General features: G+C 43.5%; 2 protein-coding genes across 4 annotated transcripts in view; one reads left to right on the forward strand and one right to left on the reverse strand.

The window, feature by feature from the left end:
- Nucleotides 1-15,338, reverse strand: part of ALS2 (alsin Rho guanine nucleotide exchange factor ALS2) — a 198,105-nt gene that overhangs the window by 96,433 nt on the left and 86,334 nt on the right. The gene's annotated exons all lie outside the window — the stretch shown is intronic.
- Nucleotides 1-15,338, forward strand: part of CDK15 (cyclin dependent kinase 15) — a 60,706-nt gene that overhangs the window by 25,660 nt on the left and 19,708 nt on the right. For both annotated transcript variants that reach the window (XM_024104045.3, XM_065560930.1), the window contains exons 10-11: nucleotides 2,057-2,120; nucleotides 14,911-14,959. In XM_024104045.3, the coding sequence (XP_023959813.2) occupies nucleotides 2,057-2,120; nucleotides 14,911-14,959 (113 nt within the window). The remainder of the gene's footprint in view (nucleotides 1-2,056; nucleotides 2,121-14,910; nucleotides 14,960-15,338) is intronic.

Raw genomic sequence — 15,338 nt, forward strand, 5'->3', positions numbered from 1 at the left:
TGTTATAGCTAGATTAAAAGAATGTAGGAAGGACTTGTAAAGGGTAAAGTAATCTTAGGAGTATGTTCATATCAATTAAATATATGTAGTCCAGACCTAGAGTCTGATCGGTCACCTATTCATTGAGGGGTCAAGCTCAAAATGAAGCCCTAGATCCAAATCCCTGGAAATTGAACACTGGACCCAAATGTCATGGCTTGCGACCACATCAACTTTTAAAGAGCAGACTGAAAAAACGTATTTCTAGCTTCTGATGAAATTGTGTAATTGATACTATGTAGTGGTATTCTGAGCCCTTGCCTCATTCACACTCCAGTTCAGCAAAGCATTTAACCATGTACTTTACTCCCTCCCTGCTCAGCAAAGAACTTAAGCACATACTTACAGTTAAGTGCATTCTTAAGTACTTTGCTGAACAGGGTGATCTGCTGAATTGGACTACAGAGCCGAATTCTGCCAGGGGCTGAACTGTCTCACTTTCCATTGACTTCTGTAGGAATTAAAGACTCTCCGTAGCTCACAGGAGGTGCTCAGCATATAGCAGAATCAGGGCCAGAATTACAGCAGGAACAACACTTCAAACCGTAGAGCTGGATTTTCTACACTGTGTATTTCAGGGATTTCAGATTCCGAGTTTTGATGTGGCTTGTTAGAAAGATAAGAGCCTACTGCAAAATTCTGAATTCAGGTTCAGATTATAAATGACCCCCTCCCACACCACAATTTAGGGTATGCAGGTCTGCGGTTTGCTTTGAGTCAATCTGTAGATATAACATGTCCTATTTGTGCTACAAATTTGCTATTTATGAATTAATGTATCCTCATCCACATCCAGACCAGTCACCCTAGCTGTTCTGCCCATCTTGCAGAGTACAGGAATTTTCATCATAGCCCTATTATTGTTTCCAAAATATATATGAAAAAGGCATGCCACTTTTAATGATCACTCCATATTTGCTGTCTGTATCATATTTCAGTGTTATCAACTGTTGCAATTTTATCACGAGTCTCGTAATATTTGGTATTTACTTCAAGCCCCAGCTCCTGATGCCAGGTGATTACATGAGAATCTTAGTTTTCATTTTAAAGAAACGTTAAGTTCCTAGCCCTCCTGGTTGCCGAGAAAAACCTGAGAGTAATCTAAAGGCTCCAAAAAGCAGAAAGCAAATAAAAGATTTTGGGAGCCTGACTCAGATTTCTGAATTCCTGGAGTTGGCAGTACGGTTTTTATCGTTTCATGCCATAAACTGGGTATGAGCTTTACATGTTTGGCACAGCTCATTTACAGAGTGTTATACACAGGTCACTTCGTATGTAATAAATAAGAACTATCACACTGAACAGCTGCAATTCCAAAGAGAAAATACATATATATGTGCTCAGTGAGTCTCATAGTCCTCTGCAGCAAAAGTGACCTTAGGGGATACTTATTGGCCTGAATTCCACTACTTGAGGGGTGCTGAGCCACACTGATTGACATTCAAGGCAAAAGGAGACATTGAGACTCAGCACCTCTCAGAATTAGGCCCTGAATTATTTTTTAGCACCTGTCAGTAGATGTTTACCATCTTTTCTTTTTGATCTCGAAACAGCAGGTGTCTCTATTACAGCTACAGTGCGCGGCCACTGAATGCATATCATGTGGTGCAAGTACAACTGCAGAGAACCACTCATCAATGTAATCCTGGCCCTAGAGGGACATCTTTAGCTGTAAACATGGCTATACAATGACCCTGTTATTGCAAATACCCTTGTAAATGACACCTGTCAGTGCAGCTGCACATGTACATTGACATTCCCAGCAGCAGTGGCATTAAACTTTGGCAAGTCCCTTTTTACTAGAAATTCAGCAGAACTAAAGCATATCTCTCCTTTACACATAGGGCCAGATTTCAATTTCAGCTACACTAGAGTAGGTCCAGGTGTAATTGCATTGATTTCCAAGGGATTACTCTGGATTCACACTAGTGTAACTGAGGTCAGAATCTGACTCTCAGACTGTACAAATGGATTCACAAACAGTTGATTTCTGTTCTCTTGCTCTTGCTTCACATAGGTGTTGGGGGTCCCAACTGAGGATACCTGGCCAGGACTTTCCAAGCTTCCCAACTATAAACCAGGTACAGTCTCACTGAAAGAGCTTCTACATGCACTCTGAGTAACTAACCTTTTAAGAACTGGATCAGTAATTTTCCATAAAAAAATTCAACACTTTGCAAAAATTAGGGGGGGTCTTAGTACACCCCTAAAGCTTAGATTGTTTTAACATTTTGTTGTACCAAGTGCTGAAGAGTCAGGCTTTGCCTACACTAGCACTCTTGTTGGCAAAATTTTATCGGTCAGGGGTGTGAAAAAACACCCCCCTGACCGACATAAGTTTTACTGACAAATGCGCTAGTGTGGACAGCACTATGTCGGCGGGAGATGCTCTCCCACTGACATAGCTACTGCCACTCACTGGGCATGGTTTAATTATGCTGGTGGGAGAGCTTTCTCCTGGCAGCATAGAGCGGCTACACAGGAGACCTTACAGTGGTGCAGCTGCAGCACTACAGCTGTGCCACTGAAAGGTCCGGATTAGACAAAGCCTTAGTTAGGGCTAGTCTACACTGGCAAGGTTAAAGCGCTGCTGTGCCACCTCCAGGAGGGAAATAGCTACCAGCGCTGGGAGTGCGGCTCCCAGCACTGGTGCACTGTCTATACTGGTGCTTTACAGCGCTGAAACTTTCTGCGCTCAGGGGTGTGTTTTTTCACACCTCTGAGCGAGAAAATTGCAGCGCTGTAAAGTTCCAGTGTAGACAAGCCCTAATTAGTCTACTGCTCAACTTAAAGGGCCAGCATCTCCTATTTTACACTGGACAAGGTGACAAATACTTGTAGGTATGGTCTATCTATGCCTTTTATTCTTATGGAGCTGAGGTCTGAGGCCTTTAAACCTTGTTTTTAAAAGGTCACTGCCCCTGATTTTGATGTGGGCAAGGTGAGAAGTGTGTGTGATTTATAAAGCTGGTTTCTTTTATTTCCATGCAGGCTGGTTGAGAAGTCCTGAACTTCAAAGGGCCAGTTGTTTCTTATTTTGATGTGGGCAGATTGAGAAGTATGCTTTGAAAAGCAGGCTCTCTCTCTCTCTCTCTCTCTCTCTCTCTCTCTCTCTCTCTCTCTTTTTAATGTTTTCTCCTGGGATATATTTCAGTGCAATATATCCAAGTGTCAATAAGGGGGAAACGATGAGCACTGATTCTCAGCCTCTCAGCAGGATCATTCTCTAAGAGAAATATAAAAGTGAAATATTAAAAACCCTGGAACGTGAAATCCATCCATCCGCAGCCCTAGCCAGTCTCTCTCACTCACTCCCTGAGAGGTGGGAGGGGGAAATATCTATCTTGAAAAAAAAAAAGCGGAGGAGGGAAAAGAAGTGCTTTGAGCAAGAGGTTTACATGTTTAGTAGAGCATAGTAACATCCCTTCAAAGGAGTGGGTGTTGCTCTGTGACCCACTCCAAGACACCCCTCCTTTGACTTCAGCACTTGGACACTAAACATCCCCCATTTTCACATGCTAACTGTGATTGGATGAACAATAACCTGGTCTCACATTCTAAAGGACTGGAATCTTTCACACAATTAGCCGAGACACATTAATCAAACTGGCGTGAAATTTGGAATGTGTCGCCTTCTGCAGCAACTTGCTAGTCTGGCTGGGAAGGGAGCACAGAGCAGACAGTTGGGGGGAAATGATCGGCTTTCCTCACTGAACGCTGGATTGGGATACTCTGACTCATAACAGTGATCAATATTTTATAGCACAAACTATTCCAGACTGCTTGTGGAATAAGGCAATCCTTATGCAACTAAGGGTAGCATAACCTGACCCAAGGAAGGGAATTTTCTGATGTCACCAGAATAAACACCACTCACAGGCAGAGTTGCTGTAAGTTTTAGCACCAAACTCCACCCAGTCCAAACTGTACACATTCAAATGCTGTCCTGGGTGACCGTGATGACACGAGAGCCGATACACTTCCATCCGTGGGGGTGGGGGGGGGGGGAGGGCAGGATTCTAGGCAGTCTTGAAATTGTTTAAGTGAAAATGGATCAGGCCATCTTAAGCAGCTCTCTATCTGGTTTTGAAACCGCTTCATCTGAAGTGGTCTGAAAACCAGTGAGAAAGTTTCCACAGTGTAGACAAGCCCTAGGAATTCAAGAGGGCAGAGCAGGCTTCCCAACTGCTGTGCAGCCCACAGGCAAGGCATTTCTGTGGGTGGGGCAGACCGGGGGCATGGGAGCTGGTGGACACATCCCTGTATATGTCCCCTCTATTCAGGCACCCACATGGGGGAAGGAAGGAGGATGTGCTGCAGTCCTAGCAGCTACTGAAGCCACTTCTTTGTAAACCACCAAGACGGATTCCTTTCCCGTCCTCAGAGCTCCCCCCCATCCCCCCGAATGACTCCCACACACACCTGGCGGCTCTTGCCATACTCTCGAGCCAGCATTTGATTCTAAATCAGGAATACATGAACCCGTTTGGATAAAATAAGAAGCAACCTGGGCATCTGCCCTAGACATGAACTGAACCAACCCATTCCTGGTGCGGGGAGAATGGCGGGGGGGGGGGGGGGGGAGGGATAGATGAACAAACATGGTCTCTTTTTTTAAATGTATTTTTCATTTGCACACTGTTCTGCACTTTCTGCTTCCACCCAAAGCAAAAGTGCTGTTATCCCTAAGATATGCCAAGCTTGAGGGGAGGCTGTGGAGATCAGATGAGAGAACCTTTTCTCTTGAGATTATTTCCAGCCCAGCTGTGCCAATCTAAGTGGCTGGGATAGTTCAGCTACGCAGAAAAACTTTTGAGTGCTTCTCCAAACCTAGATACGAATCTGCATATCGCTAGTACCATTGATGTTCACAGCACTGCACTATAAGCACAGATAACAAATAACCAGGTCCATGCCTGGAGACACAAAAGGAGAATATCACAAAACAAAGCACAGAGGGTCTGATCCTATTCTCATTGAAATCAACAGGAAATCTCCCATTGGCGTCAATAGCACAAGATCAGCTTCAGAACTGAGGTGACCTCACCGGGTTGTGGTCGGAAGGGTTCCTGGACTAGATAGGTCCGTAGGAACCTATTAAAATGGAACCTCCAGGTGTACCTGGCACCATGAGGGGCTCCCCAAGTGCAGCTTTGCCACAAACCCTGACCAAGGTGGGGCATGCAGTTGTGCAGGCCCTGGGGTCAGGGCTGCAATCACTTCCTGCCCACAGGAGGGGAAGTAACAGCCCCCCGGAGGATGCTCTCTCCTAGCCTGTACAAGGCAGTAATACGGCACCTTAAGCCCCTTTGCTCCCTTGCATAAAACAGTTCAGAATAGGGCCCTATATTAAAGAAAACTCTGTCCTTCCTTTGCATCATTTTAACTCAGCTATTGTTGCTTATGTGCCAAATCCTCAACCGAGTCCAAAACCCAACTGAACAGGAAGGTGAAGCAAGGAAGTCTCCCTCAGGCCAGAAGCAGTGCCCTCGGCTGCAATGTCCACAGGCTAGCTCTTGCACTCCCCCCCCTTTACTTAGTGGATACACATAACTGTGGATCCATGGGCACCCTGCCCTTACTCTGACCCTGCCTGCACGGCTGCAGAACCAGTCACTGCAGCATGTCATGGGTATGGAAAGTCCCTGTCTGGCCTCTCAGTGGCCCACCTGCCAGTTCCATTGCACTCAGGAGCCACTGTATCCTCACCAGCAATGGAAAGACTTTGCCCTGTGTTTGTTCATGTTTTTGTCCCTCTCCTTTTGCTTCCTGTGAAAGAGGCAGTTGTAGCTCTGTTAACACTATTTTTGAAAGCTCTCATGCTGTGTGAGCTCAAATCCTTGCATTAATCTACTGCTGTGTTCATTTCACCACACTGAAAAGCAAGGAGTTTAAATCCCCTCTCAACTCCATTTGTGGCACGAGAAGGCCAGTGTCTTGATCCACCTCCACTAATGGTTACAAGTTAGAATCTAGACACCAGGGGTCAAAGGCAGGAAAGAATTAGGAATAATAGCACATGACAGTAACCAATGCTTTTGCCAGATTGTAAATTAGTTACTGATATGCTGAGTTTTTCACATCTCCACTTTCTGACACGTGGATTCCAAAGGGAAGGGAACAGTTCATAATGTTCTTACAATTTTGTTAGCACTAGTTGCCTTAAGTGCCTTTTACTGCTGAGCAACAGAAGAACATTTGGTGTTTTCTATGTCGGTTAGTATCATCTCAATCGTGATAGATGAGTTTTACAAGGAAATTCTTCCAATGTAGCAATGATATTTAAAGCAAAAGAGGCTCACTAGTATCATTTATCGAATATACGCAGGCGGCTCTGCTACCAGGAATGGGATTTAGATGCATGCTTCTAAAAATGAGCTTTTTTCGCCCCTCCTCCAAATATAGAGGCATTTTCAGTGTCCCTTGCTTTTTCAACTTTCCACCAGCAGATGGAAGCAAGAAGCAACAAGCACTGAAACACCAGCATCCAATCACATTTTTGCATACAAATGAAGTCTCAGCTCTCAGAGTGTGCGTTTTTTTTTTTTTTTTTATCTCACTTTCTGTACTGAGACTTCATTTAACAAGAAGTCTCTATGGGATAGAAAGAAATTGAATCCTAACATGATGGAGATCTTTATTTCGTAATAAACTGCGTATAATTTTGGACCCAAAGGGAATAGGAACCCAGCAACGCATGAGCAGTGCCGTCAGTCTGCAGGGCAGCTCGCTATGCCTGGCATTGGGCATGCACTGCAGTCTATGCCACACAGTCACACTGATTCTGTCCTGCTGCACCACCAGTTTTGCTGATGATAGATAAATATTTTCTTGAGGCAAGGTGGGTGAGGTAATGTCTTTTATTAGACCGACAGAAGTTGGTTTGAAGAAGAGCCCTGGGTAAGCTTGAAAGCTTCTCTCTCTCACCAACAGAAGTTGGTCCAATAAAAGATTTTATTAAGATGATGTTTTAAAAAAAAGTGAATGGTACAGAGTTTAAGCATAGAAGTTTCTGGTTATCAGGGAATAACGTACAGATTATCAAGGTGTGTAAAGTTCGATTTAAGATCGGGTGGCATAAGGAATACATAATCTGCAATATCCCCAACTGGGGGTAAAAGGTTGATGGGACATTGACATTGTTCATATAATGGCTATGTTCGGGTGCGGAGTATAATGAGTGGATACAATGATGAGGATGGGTTGACCCTCATTTGGTGAGATTTAATGTTCAGTGAGTTTATGGCTCCAGTTTATTACCTCACGCACCTTGTCTCTCTAATATCCTGGGACCAACATGGCTACAACAACACTGCATACAAATATTTTCTTGTGCACGTATGCAAAAACATTGCCTTCAAGTAGCAGCATTTAATATCATCTTCAATGTTCATCAAATGGGATTGTTTACTACTTTAACTTTTGTCCTCTAGGTTTGCTTGTCTCATTATCTGCCCATTAGCGGTTTACCTTCGTTTTGCAATGGGGAGGTCTTTTCTAATGAGCAGACATTGCATTTTGTATTGCTAGAAAATAACAGAATTACTGAGAATCTAGGGTTTACACTCATTGTTAGTTAAGACCAATCAGCCATAAATGGTATCATTATCTTGTGTGTACATCACCATAATCATATATCACTTGATCAGTATTTCACCCATTTTGTTGAACAGTATTCAAAGATCCTTGAATTCCTTTATCTTCAATCAGTATCTATTTACATTGTTTTAAAACTGTAGATCTGTTTTACCCTTTGGGGCAGGAACTATATTTACCTGGGTGTTTGTAATGTGCCGCTTACAATAGCGCCTCAAGCCTGTCTGAGGTCTTTGAGAACTACTTCAAATAAGAACAGTAATAATATTTTCCACACTAATGAAGTTGGAAGGTGTCCATCTTGCCACTGGCCTTGTTCAGAATATAGGAATTGTCAAACTAGATCAGACCCAAGGTCCGTCCAGTCTGTCTCCTGTCTCTGGCCAGAAGGAGATGCTTCAGAGGAAGGGGCAAGAAACCTTGCAGTGGGCAGATGAGGGATACTTTTCCCCCTCCACCAAATTAGGTCTCATCCTGATCCCTAATAGTTAGAGAATGCCTTAAGACCTGAAGCATGAGGTAGTTACAAATTCTGGCAGATGTAACTACTTGTAAAGGATTTGAAAAACGTGTTTTTTAATATTAGTCCTGTATCCCCAGGGATTAAAGCAAGTAGCACAATTTTGTTAGCTCATCATATTTCAAAATGATGGGTTTTTTAAAAATGCTTACATTTCGTCTAGTCTGTCATTTATTGTATTTAAAGTTCCTTTCTGAATTTTGCACCTGTTCCCAACTGAAATAATAAAATAGTAATTCAGACCGCAATTCAGGGAAAGATTCATGTTCAGGAAGGGCACTTAAGCACATGCTTTAATTTATACTTAACTTTAAGTCCCAGTGTGCTTTCCTGAATAGAGATGATTTAAGCACATGTGTAAGTGCTTTTCCTGAAGCAGGGCCTAACATTTATAGTGTTTTGCATACATTTTCAAAGTTCTGTACACACCATATGGCAAACACAACAGTACTTACTGAAGCAAAAGACTCCTATGGGAGTTTTGCTTGGGCAAGGACTGCAGTATGCTGCTCATTAGCTAATCCTAACACCACCATTCTGAGGTAGATAAGTATTATTCTCCCCATTATACAGGTGGGAAAACCAAGCCAGAGAGGTTAAATGACTCAACCAAGTTTACACAGCAAGGCAGTGGGATATTCAGGAGTAGAATTCAGGAGTTCCTGGCTCCCAGCCTTGTGTTCAGAACACTAGACAACACTGTATCTCTAGCCTAATTTAAGAGGTAGAGTTGGTTGGAACCCAGAATCTCATTCCACAGGAAATTTCAATTTTTTTTCATTCCAAATCAGAATGAACATTCAAAATTTTGAAATTTCCCACAGAATGGGAATTCTGAAATTTTGCTTAGGAAAAATCAGAACATTTCATTTTGATTTTACTGATGCTATTTTTGTTATATTACCTGTATATTGTAGATTATAACATAATAAAATGTAATACTGAAGTCTAATTGAAATGTTTTAGTATGGTCAAAATGAAATATTTTGAATGGTTTGAATGATTTTTGTCAAAAACATTGACTAAATTGATACATTTCCATAAAACATTCTGATTTTCTCAAATCAGCATTTTCTGATGGAAAACCATTTTGTCAGAAAAATTTCAATCAGTTATATTAATAGGCAAAAAGTTCTATAACAAGCTAAATAATTATAAATCATGTAAAATTATAAATAATTTTATACTCTCTCTGGGATAACATTATTACTTTTCATCCTTTTTCGTTGCTCTCTGCTTTAGAACAAACTGCATCTCTACTCAAAACAGACAAATAATTACCACAAATTTACTAAAAGGTGAGAAAACAAAATAAAACAAAAAGAAGGGGGAAAGGAAGATCCCAGGGAAATGGTTAACAGTGATCCAAAAGGGGTACGGATCTGAGTTAATTTCAATGATTGATTAGAGGAAGGGGTTAGAAAAGATGCTAATAGTAACTCCCAAGGAGATATTTCCAGAGCTATGACACTAAAACAGCAATGAATCTAATCACAAAATTTATACAGTCAGCTACTATTAGTGACTTCATTCGCATTTGGAGGCAGGAGTCGGCTACATTTCTGATGTATTGCTTACACCGTGATACAATCTAAAGGTGTTGGCTACTTGTTTGCCCAGCCTAATGGGGAAAAACTGTTGCTGAAAAGATTAAGTTTCGAGAGCTTCTTAATTTATGTCTTTGCAGACATGTCTGTGCATCAAATGAAATAATGCATCACCCAGCCCTAAAGCTTGGCTCACCACTGTCTTGCCCCCTGTGTATTTATTCACCATCACTTTCCAAGGGTGTAAATTACTACACAAGGTGCAAGGCAGAAGAGAATCAGGCCCCCAGTTAATAGTCTCCCTGAAGTAGCTTGTGGCTCCAAACAAGGTGGCTGTATTAAGCAGTTACGCTGCGACCAAAGGCAAACAACGAGCCTGATTCTACACTGCTGGAGCCAGACCCTAGCTCAGAGGCTGTTTTGCACCTGTCCACTGGCACAAAACTGGCTTAGCCAGCTATCTGAGGATCTCCCTGGTACAAGGGTAGCCCCATGTGGCATGGGGCTAGAATACGTGGCTCTATGCTACTCCATCCAGTTTCTCTTAGGATAGAGGATGTGGCCAAGGCATTTTGGGCTGTATAAGTAGGGGCATTGCCAGCAGATCGAGGGACGTGATCGTTCCCCTTTATTCGACATTGGTGAGGCCTCATCTGGAATACTGTGTCCAGTTTTGGGCCCCACACTACAAGAAGGATGTGGAAAAATTGGAAAGAGTCCAGCGGAGGGCAACAAAAATGATTAGGGGTCTGGAGCACATGACTTATGAGGAGAGGCTGAGGGAACTGGGATTGTTTAGTCTCCAGAAGAGAAGAATGAGGGGGGATTTGATAGCAGCCTTCAACTACCTGAAGGGGGGTTCCAAAGAGGATGGAGCTCGGCTGTTCTCAGTGGTGGCAGACGACAGAACAAGGAGCAATGGTCTCAAGTTGCAGTGGGGGAGGTCCAGGTTGGATATCAGGAAAAACTATTTCACTAGGAGGGTGGTGAAACACTGGAATGCGTTACCTAGGGAGGTGGTGGAGTCTCCTTCCTTGGAGGTTTTTAAGGCCTGGCTTGACAAAGCCCTGGCTGGGATGATTTAGCTGGGAATTGGTCCTGCTTTGAGCAGGGGGTTGGACTAGATGACCTCTTGAGGTCCCTTCCAACTCTGATATTCTATGATTCTATGATTCTATGATAAGGAAGAGGGGCATGTAGAACGCCCTTGTTCTCCAGAGATCGTCGTCGGTCACAACAGGTACTTGACGGCCTTTACAGATGGGCACAAGCTAGAGCACCCTTGAAGCTGCTCTAATGTATACGGGGGCCTGCCTCAGGACAGGGGGGCATAAAGGTAGCACACAGCCTCCTTCCAGCTCCCTACTTACCTACAGGACTCCATTGAAGTCATGCTGCCTGAGCTTTCCCAATCCCAACCCACTACTAGCCCTGAAACTCCTCTAACTTTGAGGGAGGTGTGACAGGGAGCTTGTCCTGGGATGCATGTGCCTGTCCCAGCAGCCTGTTTCAAGGGGGTTCCAAGGCAAGGAAAGGGCTCCAAAGGATATGTTATCTAGCCTCAGGCTGCATTAACTTTTCTGAAGACTCCTGGTGAGGTTGGTGGAACAACAATGCACGTCCATTCCTCCAGCCTGGCTTACCTCCTTCCTCTACACCAGGGGTCGGCAATGTTTGGCACGCGGCTCGCCAGGGTAAGCACCCAGGCGGGTCGGACCAGTTTATTTACCTGCTGACGCGGCAGGTTCGGCCAATCGCGGCCCCCACTGGCCGCGGTTCGCTGTCCCAGGCCAATGGGGGCGGCGAGAAGCGGCGCGGGCGAGCGATGTGCTGGCCACGGCTTCCCGCCATCCCCATTGGCTTGGGACGGCGAACCGTGGCCAGTGGGGGCCGTGATCGGCCGAACCTGCCCCGTCAGCAGGTAAATAAACTGGCCCGGCCCGCTAGGGTGCTAACCCTGGTGAGCTGCATGCTGAACGTTGCCGACCCCAGCTCTACACTAAACCTGTGGAAAACTGTTCAGAGATCTGGGAAGAAGTGGTGGGGTGGGACCATGTGCCTGATATAACTAACGTCCCCCTTTGGAGCAGAAAGCATAAGATCTGCACACTGATCTCCGGGAGGTTGAGCTGGCTCTCCTACAGCAATTAATTACACTTCCTGAATTGTACATCTTTGTGTTTTCATCAGAATTGAAGAAGAATTTGAATTGGAGTTGTTTAGGTTGCCTCATATTCTCCTCTCCAGTGTTTTCCTAAGACTAGGATTTGAAAAGCCAATCAGCAGAAGGGACCATCGCCCATCGGGAGGAGGAGGGGGTGGGAGAAGGTATCAAAGAACTGCCATCTGTCCATTCACATGTTTATTAATTAAGTTATAGTTCTCAGGATGTTCCAAGAATAAACCTAGAGTGTATTTTTGATCTGACCTAAAATCATATTTTTTTAAGCGCCTACCTACTCTTCTGTACCATTGTGCAGATTACCATTGTGGCAGATTACTAAATATTACATTGCACTGTAAAAGTGAACACTGGTTTGTCACAGAGCTCAGTCTTAATTCTGTTTGTCTGATAAATCATTGTAAAGTTATATGTTAAGGCAGTTAAGTAAGTCTGGTAACAGTTTTATCCCTTACTATCTCAGATCAGTAGACACAGTGCATTGCCTTGTGGCAGTTTTGGTAGTGCTACTTCAATTACACTCAGTACTGCAAAGGAATCCCGTAGTCATTGTAGTAAAACGATGGTAACTATACACCCGTATAGCTCAAACTTGTAGGTCAACATGGTGTACATTAGTAAGACTGTTGTGTTTTCAGTGAGACAGCACTATGGTTAGGACATACTGTGGACCCAATCCTGAAATCCTTAGGGACTTCAGTGGGAGTCTGGCCTATGAAGAGACTTCAGGAATGGTCCCAAGATTAATGTAATTAATTTAGCAGTTTCTTGTAATATTACTACAATAGCTATAGTTCTGCCTTAACCTTCGCCTTCCTGTAAAACCTGTGGGTTTGATTCAGTCCTGCTGCTAGGGATGCCTGGAGTTAGCTGTGCTCTAGAAGTGTTTGCACTGCTATCCACCATCAGTGATCTGCCAAGTGAGGGCAACTTTCAGATGTAGCTGAGACTTCAGAGGAGTCCTCTGCCAATAGCTTCTGACTCTGGCTGCCCTGGCCCAGCACTGCACACCTTGAGTCACATTCATCCCTGTTCAGAAAGCCTGCTTAATACATATCAACCGCTTAAATCCCAATTATGTCCCATTTTGAACACCATGTGCTGTACAAGTCTGCGGTGCGCTTTCCACACAGATGTGAACGTCTCCTTGGAAGCTGCATTGGGTGATTGTGGACATCCTAGCAAAGTGGGGAATCACAGGTGCTTTGTGCCTCTACAATCCCACCCCAACAGACTTTGCAGGAGGCATAAGGAATGGCGAAGAAGGCTCCTTTCACTCTCCCCACCTCAGTGCACTCATGCAACGGCCAGGCGCTACCTTGTGACCCTAAATGTGGATGTACTGGGCCAGATCCTCCGCTGCTGTAAATCGGCACAGCTCCATTGAACTCAGTGGGCGAAATCCTCAGAGGGTGTACATCTTCCTAAAACCACTGAAGGCAATGGAGCAATATATCACCACCACCAGAGGATCTAGCCCATAGAATTTTTGGACTACAGACTACTGCATTGTGGAAAATAATGGCTCCTTCTGAGCCATTTCAATCTAAAGGGTGCAAAGCAGCTGCAGGAAATCTCACATTAAAAAATTATTTTGAAGGCTTTGGTGTTAAAATGGCTGTGCAGATGCAATCCTTCCCTTGTTTGAAATGAAATATAATGGACCCTACTGATAGTTTGGGAGAGAGTGAAACTCCATTGAACAGTGAAGTGGAATGAAAGCCCTGAACTGTGTCAGTGCAATGCAATGTGCAGATTGCAATTCCAGTGACAGGGAATTGTCTGGTGATAAGAATGTACCAGTTAAAAAGCTCAAAGGGGATTGTTTCTTTTTCTCTTTTTTGAAAGCTTCAAGTGACCAGTCCATACTATGGATGCCATACGTGTGATGTTACGTTAATTTTTGAGCTTGAAAAGTGGAAGATATTGGAAAAATTTGTTTTCATTCTCAATGTATAAATCAAAAAGATTCCAGTTGTTTTGAAAATTGACCACTAAAAAAACCAACCCCCTCCCAAACTGCAAAGTCTGCAAGGTTTCAGTCTGCTAGAAAGGTTATAAAGCAAGCATGACAGTGGGAATCTGGATAAGCCACCAGTGGCTCTTAACCTTTCCAGACTACTGTACCCTTTTCAGGAGTCTGATTTGTCTTGCATAACCCCAAGTTACACCTCACTTAAAAACGACTTGCTTACACAATCAGACATAACAATACAAAAGTATCACAGCACACTGGTACTGAAAAATTGCTTACATTCTCATTTTTACCATTATTTTATTTATTTATTATTTTAATTATAAAAGAAATCAATTTGAATATAAATATTGTACTTACATTTCAGTGTATAGTATATAGAGCAGTATAAACAAGTCATTGTCTGTATGAAATTTTAGTTTGTACTGACTTTGCTAGTGCTTATTATGTAGTCTGTTGTAAAACTAGGCAAATATCTAGATGAGTTGATGTACCCCCTGGAAGACCCCTGCATGCCCCCAGGAGTACACGTACCCCTGGTTGAGAACCACTGTCCTAGAGCCCTCACTCAGGCTCTGTCCTGCAATCAGATCCATAAAGGCGAACCCTTGTACCTATGTGGGAGCTCCTGGACCTCAGTGGTCCACTCTGTGGGTGTAAGGGTCTGCCCAGGCAGATCTACTTGCTGGATTGGGTCCTTGGTTCTGACTAGGCAATACTACCCCTGATTTCTTAGTCTTAGGTTTTGGGGACTGATCTTGCTTCTGTGAAAGTCAAAAGCAGAACTCCCACTGACTTTAATGGAAACTGAATTAGGCCCAAGATCTGCTCTCATAGGTGTATGAAAAGAAAGGGTTACAGACTGGTAACAGCCTTATTAACATCAATGCTGATATTCAAGTCCTATAGGAATAATGTATATTTATAAATGCTACAGTGACAGATTCTATAGGAGCCTTTGAAATTCCAAGTGCATGTTTTTGTAAGGGCACAAAGAATGGTTGTTTGCTTGATTTTTGTTTAATCTTTTGATTGCATATTAACTTTCTAGAGAGGGTCGTCTCCAGTAGACCTCAGAGGCTCCAAATGATCTGTGCCAGGTAAGCTACCTATGACAGCAACGTCAAAGCGGCCTCTGGGTTTGTTTGTTTTTATATGCAACCATTTAACTTTAAATGAGCTCCCTTCAGTGAGTTCAGGATGGGTACGTCAGTTCTTACTAATAATCAGACCTGCCATAAGGTAAGCATCAGATTCTGAGAAACTGCAGTAGGGATAGGCACGTAGTGGCTCTATTATTCTCAGACAAGCAGCAGTTCAACAGCATTATGTGTGATTATTTGAGGGGCACAATTTGATTCAGGAAGGTCCTGCTTTCCCAGGCCCTCTGGAGCAGACTTGATGACCAATTTCTCTTGCATAGAAATAGTTGATAGGAATATTGCCAGAAAGAGTTAGCTAAGGCATACAGGGGTCTTG

Source organism: Chrysemys picta, chromosome 11, assembly GCF_011386835.1.
Source record: "Chrysemys picta bellii isolate R12L10 chromosome 11, ASM1138683v2, whole genome shotgun sequence".
Classification (NCBI taxonomy): domain Eukaryota; kingdom Metazoa; phylum Chordata; order Testudines; family Emydidae; genus Chrysemys; species Chrysemys picta.